The 10,965-nt window shown below is 43.0% G+C and overlaps 1 protein-coding gene across 2 annotated transcripts; it reads right to left on the reverse strand.

Annotated features, from left to right (window-relative positions):
• Positions 1-576: 576 nt before the first annotated feature.
• Positions 577-7,157, reverse strand: LOC105537499 (chromosome unknown open reading frame, human C11orf87). Of its 2 annotated transcripts, none has more exons than XM_011977114.1 (2): positions 7,029-7,157; positions 577-5,916 (listed from the first exon to the last, which is right to left on the reverse strand). In XM_011977114.1, exon 2 carries the CDS (start codon positions 5,653-5,655, stop codon positions 5,062-5,064), a length of 594 nt encoding a protein of 197 aa, XP_011832504.1. In that variant the 5' UTR covers positions 5,656-5,916; positions 7,029-7,157; the 3' UTR covers positions 577-5,061. The 2 variants fall into 2 exon arrangements, with proteins under 2 accessions (XP_011832504.1, XP_011832505.1); XM_011977115.1 differs by lacking the exon at positions 7,029-7,157 and adding an exon at positions 6,707-6,828 and having other exon boundaries at positions 4,925-5,916.
• Positions 7,158-10,965: the final 3,808 nt, after the last annotated feature.

Below are 10,965 nucleotides of genomic sequence, written 5' to 3' on the forward strand. Positions count from 1 at the left end.
ATGTAGTTGGTTTGTGAGGAAGAGCAGATAAGTTATAAAAAGTTTTTGAAAACAATATAATTTCTTTGAGCATCTGAGTATATAGAGTAAGTAATTATGTTATCCTGGTATATTATATATTAAATTGGTAAGGAAATACTGTCCAAAAAGCCAATTAACAAGAAAACTCTTTTATTGATAGAAAAGCAAAACAAATTTTCCATGAATTCTAATCTTTTTTCTTCTATCTATTGGATATACTCAAATTCAAAAGTCAGTTTTTCTGTTGTTGTCATCATTGTTACTGTTGTTGTTGTTAATCTCTCTATAGAAACAATCCCTTGTAATCACAACTGTAAGGGAAATATCCCTACCTCAAATGGGTAGGACCTCCTTGAGAAGTCATTGTCTCCAAATAAAGTTAATTAAATTCTTATTGTCAGCTAAACATTCATACATGGCACCAATTGTATTATTAGGTTGGTGACATTAATAAGTATTGATGTCAAGCCACATTAGCTGTTTCTCAAATGTTACCAAATAAACAGCAGACCAAATCAGAATCAGATTTACATTCATTCCAATGATTAAACACTCTTATAGATTGGGCAATTTATTCTAATATGAACTGAAATATCTGTGAGTCACAATCACAACTTCCAATAAAAAATGGCCCAAATAAGTAGGCCTTTCAGATCCAAATTCAAAGGCCTTTCAGATTCAAATTCAAAGTTCAGATTCACATGGGAATGGGACTAAGGAACCTGATAAGATTATGTTAAAATTTCTGGTTCTAATTTAACCTGTAACTTCCACATAATATCAGCTAGCAACTGTTCAACTTTCACCCACAGAAAAGCATTAAAGCATATGTCTACATGATAAAAAAATAAAATTTAACCATTATCTAATTAATACAATTGATGCAGATAGAAATGGTGGAAAAGTCAGATGTCAAAGAAGTTTCTTAAAGCTAATTTTACCCATATTATCCAAAAATGATTTATCAAACTAAACAGATAATAGTCATATTTTCACTTTACCTTTAGCTATGCAGATATAAATTGTATCTCTACACAACATATAGGTTGAAAATGAAAAACATCAAACCACAATCCAGGTTCCAGGTTTGTGGTTTAGATGGCCCTAAACCTCTTCTGGATATTTTTGCTTTCCATCTAGATATTTAGACCACATTGATATGGGTCATAACTTTATCATCATTGCTACATTGTCACTAACCTAGGAAAGGAAGCTTATCTAATTACCAGTTTTCCAAGCTAACCAGGACTCTCCCCTTTCATTATTAAAGAGAAAGTCATTCTGATTTGACCCCAGAGAAATAAGTGCATGCACATACCTGACTTTTCAGTATCCTCTTTGGATAAGAGGATGGAACAACTATTTTGGTTTCCATCTCATTCTTGTAATGACAGAAAAGAGAATACAAAAAGTCAATTGTAAATTTATACAAAACGTATGCATATATAAATACATATCTATGGATGTATATAAAGTCTAAAGATTATATCCATCTACGTCTTTAAGATTCAGAGTCTTGTACAGTTGACATAATAGTATTCTCTCTCCAAATTTTCTCATTTTTAAAAACAATAAGAATCAAGCATGCCACCTTATTAATACTGAATAGCAAGTGCAGAAGTTAAGCTGTAGCTATAGGGGTTTGAAGCAATTAGTTTGACGGGACATCAGTGAATAAAATCCTTAAAACAAATTTAGCTATTTCCAGATTGCCTTTTGTTTCATAAAAATGAAAATCTCAATGCCCTGTTGGTAGCATCCCAAACTCCTGAGACTGCCAATTGAGCTCTATAAGAAGCAGTGCTTTAAACAAGGTCTGTATAAATTGCTTGGATGTGTGCTTATTGAAATAATTTGGTGTGGGAACTGGCTTACTAGAATTTCATGTAATTCTCTATCTCATAAAAAAATCACAAGTGATACCACTGGAAGCTTAGGTTCTGAGTATATTAAGCTCAGTATGAAATCTGACTCACAAACTGCATCATCTTTACACAGAGCACTATTAAAAATATTAAACTACAGTCAATTAATGGAGAAAGGCATACACATTTAAAGGTGCACAATAAAAGTGTATTACAGATGTGTGCCCATGTTGAGAGGTATTGAGATCATTTGTTTTACAATATACATAATGCTTTTATTTTTCTTGCTCCTTGCATTCCTTTGGGGAAAAATGATGTAGGACAATTTCATAATTACCCCACAGAGTGTACAGGCTGCTCCTTGGAAGGGGATTATTATTGCATGCCTTGAATATACTATGATTCATAAGGCAAGAACATATGCGTAGCTTCAGCACCAAGAAAATGGAATCGTTATCCAGCACTGCTCACAACAGAACATCTTATTGCTTTAATAAAATGGGAAATTATTCACTGTAGAAAGTGCACCAAATAAGGGGAAGAAAGTAATATCCATGCACTTATTGGAGCTCATTGGAAATGACGAAGCTCCCTTCTGGGTCCCTGATTCTATTCAAATTTCAAGTCCAAAAGTCGTTCTGTAATAAAGTATTAAAGAGCTACCACTGGATGAGGGTAAGCTACAAAAATTAATGGACTTTCTTCTTCACAGTGCCTTAGTCATTCTGATGTACAATGTAGAACTCTGATGCACTAAAGGATTCCCTAGTGGGCTGAGGGAGTTAATGCACTCTTTTACCTATTACTAGGAAGTGACTAAGGCACTGGAGAAAAACGGGTTCATTGTTTAATATATTGTACCCAAAGATTATACCTGGTCTTCCTAATATTACAAGATGGCATGCCTCAGTGATGATCTTCTGTGCTTCAGGAAAGGTGATTATCTTATGGGTGATTAAAATTAAGTTTATTAAATTATTTTTATAAAAGATGCAGACTGAGCTTGGACAATTTAATAGATGACCAAAAATATTAGAGGTAATATTTCCTCTGGATAAGAGCACATATGTATGGACCAAGTAGACAATTTAGAACAACTAGTTGCTTGGGAGAGGGATGCTCATAGGGGCACTGTTGCCTTACACCCTGCAGGATAGTAAGGACTCTTTTGGTAGAGCTTTTTGCAGATCATTTTCATTCATACATTTTCCAAAAATTTGAATAGCTGTCAAAGGCTTGATTTCCAAGAAGAGATGCCACTGCATATAACTAATATTGTAATATGCTTCTGGCTTCTTCTATCATTCAACCAAAGGAAACAAAGTGGTAAATAACTATAGACTAATTCCATTTCTAACATAGATGGCCTTGTCTGGCATTAGAAAATAATAAAATATTTATCTTATTTTCTCAGTGTTTTTGTATGTTCAGTGAAGTTAGGACAGACTGAGAAAGATAGCCTTTCCTTTGCTGCAGGCACAGATTTGTAACTAAACAAACAAGCTGCAAACATTTTTATCCTATAAGTAATTACTGGATATAACTTTTCTTGAAATTCGCATGTCCTGTCATCCAAATTGCCCAACATCCCCACCAGTCTCATCCCCAACCACATACAGTACAAGCAAGCACAAACACCACTGCCTCCAGGTGGTAACTGCATGCAGGGAGAACTACAGGCACTGTTTAAATATTAACCATGTTTTTAATAGATGGCATTCTTGCACATCCATTATTTGTTTGTTTCTGTGGTTGTGTTTTTTTCTATTATTTGCAAAAAAAAAAATAATAAAGCATGTGTGTCATCTTTTTATAACAGTCTACTACAGAATAAGGTACAAAAGAACACTTCTGGAAACAGCAGAAGCCAGGTCTGCACCACTGAATTTCTCATCCAGTGGTAACCATTATATCAACAGCTGGAAATTAAGAACAATAATATACAGTTTGGAGGACATAGTACAGAACTATAGTTTTTTTCTGTATTTGGTACCAATATAATAAATATATAACAAAGGTGCACTTGTTCTAAAAATAAAACAGAAACATTCTAGTTGGTTAGATACTGCACTTTCAGTACTGCACATCACCTAATATTTTTTTTTTTTTTACAAAAAAGGTAACTTATGCAATGTTTAATAATAAGAAAACCAATAGTACACGCTAACTCGATTGTAGAAAAAGAAGAAAGAACCCAACCAAAAGCCAGAATAGTCATTTTCCAAAACAGCCCCTCCTCCGCCTTCACAACTAGAGGAAGTAATCAGAACGGTGAGGCGACTTCAGCACCAGACCTGGCTGGACAGCTCCCAGATCCTCTGTAAATCCTGAAAATGTCACAGGTCAAAGGTGTATGGGTGGGGGCGGGGCAGGGAGTGAAAGCGTTAGCTTTTTTAAAAAACTCATTTAAAGATTTTAACGTACTTATGCTCGGCCAGCGAGGGTCATTTTAAAAAGTAAATTAAAGGTTCTGTCCTGGAAAAGGTAATAGGTAATAGTTAACCAAAGGGTGAGAAATGGGCTGACTGGCGAGGGGTATCTGTCATAAACACTTTCTGGGGACTATTCTCTATGCCCTCTTGCAGTCCTGGTGCTTAATGTAGACGTTTTCTTTATAATATACTATTGCCTGAGCCCGGCTGAGGGTGGGAATGAGGAGGAGAGGGAAGCTAAAGAAAAAGTGAAAGCTTAGGGGTCAGAGGGGAAGGAAGGAAACTAAACCTTAACTTGACAGCTATGTACATTACCGGGCCCCCTCCCCTCCCTTTGCTTCGGGAATCAATGCCTTTTATATATTTGGTAGCTTGTGCGGTTTCTCCTCCTAATTGAGGGGAGCGCGGATTGGAGTGGGAAGATGCATCCTTCATTGACAATGAGAAATTATGTGATTTGTCATGCGCTTGGATTGTGTTATTAGTATTATAATAATTACTATAAATATTAATAAAGTATTATTATCAGCGTTATTTCTTCTTCCGAGACTTTCCTCGCCCAATATTTACAAATACCGCACAGTGCCTCGGCGGAGGAGAAACAAGAGTAAGGGGAGGGCAGGTAAGGAAACCAGGAAGAGGAAAAGAGGGGCCAGAGGAAAATGGAAAAGGAAGGAAGGAGGAAAAAGCAAGGATGGCAAAGATGATGGAAACAAGGACGGGGAACGAGAGGGGCTAGACGATCAGGACAGTACCACCGTTTGCAAAAGGCCCTCGCCAGCTGTGTCCAAACAGGAGGAAGCTGCGTGTGCTCCTTGGGGACTGGAGGCTGGCGGTGGAGGCGGAGGAGCACAGGGACCCTGGCACGGGAGGCCAGGGGACGAAGAGGAGGACGACGAGGCGTTGGAAGGGGCACAGAAGGGAGAGTCCCGGGGCTGCCTCTCCAGCCGGGTTTCCTTTGTGTGGGTTGGGGCCTGCCTGCCAGGTCGGGGCAGACCCCCGCCACCGCGGCTGCCGCTGCAGTGATCCCGCTCATATTCCTCCTGAGCCCTCTGCATCTTCCGCTTCTTCATCCTACGCTTGTGGATGTGGAAAGTGGAGAGGGACAGCACGATGAGGCAGAAGATGAGGGTAACCAGGACAATCAGCACCAGCGTGGAGGAGAAGGACTGGAAAAGCTGCTGTCCCACCTGCGTGATGCAGGTGCCGCTGCCACCTGCGCCTGGGCCGCGGGCACCCGTGTTGCCGCTGCCGCTGGCGTTGGGGGAAGCAAAGGTCCGGTTGAGGAGACACGGCGGCAACGCCAGCCTCAGCTCCTTCGGCGCCCTGGCACTCATTGGCGCGGGGCTGGGAGGGGCCGGGCCCACTAGGCTTCCCCTCTTGGGCACACTGTTCCCACCAGCCAAGAAGAGGACGGAGCCCACGCCACCCAAAACTGCTCCCTGTAGAGGGAGGGGGTGTGCGAGCAAGCCAAGGACTAAGGGAGCAACTGCTGGCAAGCAAGGCGACCAAGGAGTGAGCGGCGCCCGAGAGATCCTCGCCGATCCCACCTGGAACGCGTCTTCACACGCGCACCTTTCCTTCGCGGAGGCACCAGGCTGCAAAGACACAAAGCTTAGTTAGAATCTCGACCGCTGCCCAGGGGAGTGCGGTCGGGAAGAATCAACCACCACCGCAAAGCGGCCCTCTGGGCACGCTGCCTGAGCTGGGCGCTGCCCGTATTTTCGGTCAGCGGACCCCAGCCTGCCCACCCGTGGCCGTGCACCAGAGCCACCAGCAGCCTGCTCACCCCACTCGACAGGATGGGGTCTACGCCGGCACCGCGGAGGTGCAGATTACTCAGCAGATAAGGCAACCTCCCTTCCGCCCTTCACAACTTTATAATTGCAACAGACAAGCAGCCGCTTCGGATTGAAGTCCCTACTTCCCAGAGCTCCGGCTCTCCTCTTTTCTGCGCCCTCTCGGTGGATGTCTTCGCCTGGATCCCTCCCCTCCCAGCACCCACTCCGGGCCACCGCGGGGGCTCCGGGTACGCAGTCCTTCCTTTCCCTCCCCCTCCAGACTTGCCCTCCCTGGACGGCATCAGATCCCTTGGGTCCCATTCCCAGGGGGATACCCCTGGAACCACATCCCACTCTGCCTCTGTCCGCGACCGCGGCTGACGAGCAGGAACGCGCTCCATCTCTTCTCCAGCCTTCTTCCCTGGCATTCTCCCCTCTCCAAACAAAAAAAAAGCAGCTGAAGCATCTTTCTCAGCTGACACATTCCCACAAACGGCCCCCTCCTCCCCATCTCTCTATGTCCCCAACTTGGCAGTAGCCTGATTCTTTCTAGAGGAACTGGAATGGAAAGAGGAGGGTTCCCGCCTGCAAAGTTTGGGGAACAGACCTTCTTTCAGTCCTTCCTAGACCCAGCCCGAAGGCCCCGAGGCTTTTCCGGCGTACAGGAGCCGGTAGACCCGCAGCGCACAGGAGAGCCTCCTTGCTGTTCCCAAGAGGCAGCTGCAAACTGTTGCACTGCGGAGCAGCGAGGCAGCGCGCAAGCAAGCCGGGGCAGGGGCAGAGGCCGGGGGCAGGGGCAGAGGCCGGGGCCGGGGGCTGGAGCTATGACCGGGGTGGCTGCACAGGCCGCGTGAGCTGTCCTCCCCACTCGCACCCGGCCGTCAGGCCACCCAGCCATCAGAAGCCTTTAGTCACACCTTGTCTCTTACCTGGACCGCCAGCTGGCTGCAAGGAGGGAGCCCCCGCCGCGCGGCTGCAGTGGCGGCTGCAGAAGGCGCGGATTGAATGGGCCAGAGACCGAGCCGCGCTGCTGCTGCCGCTGCCGCCGCCTTCGCCGCCGCTTCAGCGAGCTGAGCTCGCAGCCTATTGCCAGAGAGGCCGGTGACGTCAGGCAGCCACTGCCAGGGCTCCAAGCCACCCCTCAGGCCCCCACCCACCCTAGCACCCCAACACCTTGTCCTAGCATAGCGAGCCTCTGACACACACTTCCCAGTTCGCTGCCCTTCTCCAGTCCAGGAACTAGGAGGAGCAACCCCCATCCCCACCCTGCAAGCAACCCACCTTTCTCACTCTCTTGCCTAGGAAGAGTTGAATCTTCAGTTCTCCAGCTGTCTGATTTCGTTCTAGAGCTGACCCTTTGGTCCCAGAATCACACTTTTACACCCTGGATAACCATTTCCCATCAGTGCACAGATCAGACTTTCTCCCTGGTGGCTGATGAAAATTTCCCCCACCCCCAATTCCTCTCTGTGCTGCCCCTGGTTCTGAACATAAACTGCGTGCATTAGATGACAGGGACATTTCTCAACACAGGTGTGACAGAACCCAAAACACAAACCTGAACAAATTAAACAATCGAAATTAACCATTTTTCTCCCCTGGAGTTTCCAAGTTATCTTTCACTCCATCTGATTCATGATCCTTCTTGCAGCCCTCACATCCTCATCTCTAGGCCCCAGACTCACTCGATGTATTAAACACTCCTATTCGGTCACTCTAGACACTCATGAGCACACAAAGCATAGTCTTACAAGGAAGAAATACGAAATTATTCACAGGAAGGCAGAAATGAACTGCCTTATGAAAATTCCAAGTATTTGTAGCTTGCACAAAGTACCCCTTCATTGGCCCTAATTCTTGGTAAAGTGTTTGGAGCACAACCTTTTAGCAAAATGGATAGAACTTCCAGAAAAGAACTCAACAGACTCCCTAAATCTTGGAAGAGACTAGTTAACTATTGGTTTAGAAGGCTTGGAAAAATATGAATAGTGCATTTAGTTACAGAATCCAGCTTTGAAATGGAGTATGCTCATTTTTCTGTTGGAGAAGCTAGCTGGGAACAGTATCTAAAGACATTGCATGGTTTGAAGGCACTCAGGTGTATTACTAAATGTGTATTTTCTTCTTTCCTCCTTGTTTTCTATCTTTGAGTCTGGCACAGTGCCTTGTAGCTTACTTGATAAATGATGCAGTGTATGTTGTTGCTCTTTCATGCTATGCCTCAGAAATGACTGATGCCCAGTTATCTGCTTGTATTTACTGTATGTGTAAAGAAAGAGGGTCTGACATGTGGAGGAAAAGGCTGTCTGTAATCTGGGGGTCCCTTCTTCTGACTCTCTGTTTAGGCTCACATAGTCACTGATGTCTGCCCCCAGCCCCCACCCCAATGGTAGCATCACCTTCCTGTCTGGAATGAGAGTACCAGATGCCTGCAATAGCCACGTGCCACATTTGGACAATTTGACTTTGGTGGGCTCAGGGGATAGAATGGTGAGCCTTTTGTTTTTTTTTTTTTTTTTTACTCTGTGATTAAGTGACATTTTACCATTGATGCCTGACAGGCAATGCCCCATTTTTTCACACTCGCTTTGCTCCTGAAAAGTTGAGTCTAATAAACATTTTGTAAAGCAAATCCAATTTAGATTCTCCAAAAAGAGATCTGGCTATTTCAAGAGACTCTTCAGCAAAAAATAAAAGTTTTTTTAAAAATGTTATTTTGTAAAGCAAAGAATTTTTACATAATTAGAATTAACTCTTGGCCATGCATGGTGGCTTACGCCTGTAATCCCAGCACTTTGGGAGGTCGAGGCAGGTGGATCACCTGAGGTCAGGAGTTGGAGATCAGCCTGGCCAACATGGTGAAACGCTGTCTCTACTAAAAATACCAAAAAAAAAAAAAAAAAAAGAAAAGAAAAGAATTAGCCAGGCATGGTGACAGGTGCCTGTAATCCCAGCTACTCGGGAGGCTGAGACAGGAGAATCGCTTGAATCCGGGAGGCAGAGGTTGCAGTGAGCCGAGATGGTGCCATTGCACTCCAGCCTGGGCAGAAAGAGCAAAGCTCCATTTCAAAAAAAAAAAAAAAAAAAAAAAGAAAGAAAGAAAGAAAAGAATTAACTCTCAATGGTCTGTTTTCTAGATCTGAAGGAATTAGTTATTGGGTTTTCCCTATGGGGAACATACCTTTACAACATGTAATGGGATCGCAATATGTATGTAATGGAATTCTTCTTACACGCCAAGCTTCTAGGACATGTCAGAAGGCTTTCAATGTTATTCTTTTGTTACAAATGATAGCCATCTGTTATACCAGGAGTGCTAAAACTGTGTGCATTATTTTATACACCCTATGAAAAGACAAGGTCTTAATCTGGAGAACTTACAGTCTACAGCAGATGAATGTGATTCACCAGAAAATGGTATTTAATTGGAAATGATTTAGGTAAAGACATTAGTTTTCAGGTCAAAAGCACGGGACCCTTTTTTGTCTTTTCTCTTTCAAGAATAGGCAGTAGGGTCATAATTTGTTCTTACCCAGAGGACAAATGTGCTAAATACATAGATTTGGATGTCATTGGGTAGTGTGTTTCAAACTCAAGGAAGAGCAATGACAGCAAATATGCACACCTCTTGGACTGCAGGAATTGATCCCACTGAGTTGGCACATGATTTTGGCACATCTGGCTTAATGGCAAGGCTTCTCCCAGACAACACCATTGTTGCCACTATTTTTGGCACCAAACTTCACAAGCCACACTCCCAAGAGTAGAGAACCAAGAAGCTTCTGAGATTCCTGTAATCTTCCATTGTAATGGGAAAGCCCCTCTGGACATAAGCATATTCCAAATATTTAACAGCACTTAATATTTGCTTCCAAGTTTAATGAAGAATCTCGATCTAACTTAGAGAAAAGTGCCACATGGGCACCTGTACCTAAATCTAAGAAGCATTGAATCAATAATAATTATAGCTATTATTATTTGCAAAACACCTACTATGTACCAGGCTATAGTAAATCCTATACTAGCATTAATCCTCTCTACAACCTTGCAAGGTTATTTTTGCCAAAATACAAAATTATTCATTTACTCACTTGTTCAACAAAAATCTGTGAGTACCTGCTATAGGAAAGGTGAGAAAACTAAAGTTCAAAGTGTTTAAAGGCCATGTCTAAGTAACCCACTGAGAAGTATATTACCACACATATTATTGGGCTGAAACACAGGTAAACTGATTCCAAAGTCAGTATTCTTTTTATGACTACTTTTCATGACTAATGGCTTTTCTCTCTCTCTTTCCCTTTCTGTTTCTCTCTTTCACACATACTCTTCTATTTTTATTTTTATTTTACCTCTGTCTACTTCTGATTGGGGTAATTATGTGAAGCTAGAGAAAAGCAGAGGTGCTTGGTTGAAGTGCAGGAGGGAAGATGAGAAATCTCCATTGTTCAGGTCCTTCCTTCCAACCAGGAGCAGTCTACAGGATCTCCACAGATTCCCGTGGACTGAACAAAGTCTAGTTTGACTTAGGCAAGTCATTCCAAAACACAGTGCAGCATGATATATACCAGGCTCCTCTTAGATTTACAGGGACTTTTCCAGATAATGTGCAGCTGATTTTGACATTTTGCCTAATCTTACATCTCCTCTAATCTGGATCCCTGCATACCTATAGAAGTATGCTTATATGTTGTCATGTTACTATTAAATCAACTACTGCCCCACCTAGCAAATAAATAATAAACAAAGCTCACAGTGAAGCTCTTTACTTTGTTTTAGTTTTATTTTAGTTCAGTCTTCTCATCTGCAAAATGGGAAAAATAATAGAATCATTTTTGCAGTGCTATTTTAAGCACTGAGTGTAAAGCA

Source organism: Mandrillus leucophaeus, unplaced genomic scaffold (genome assembly GCF_000951045.1).
Source record: "Mandrillus leucophaeus isolate KB7577 unplaced genomic scaffold, Mleu.le_1.0 Scaffold1736, whole genome shotgun sequence".
NCBI lineage: Eukaryota > Metazoa > Chordata > Mammalia > Primates > Cercopithecidae > Mandrillus > Mandrillus leucophaeus.

Coding starts and splice junctions, on each gene's coding strand:
- LOC105537499 (XM_011977114.1), bottom strand. CDS start 5,655: ATGAGTGCCAGGGCGCCGAAGGAGCTGAGGCTGGCGTTGCCGCCGTGT.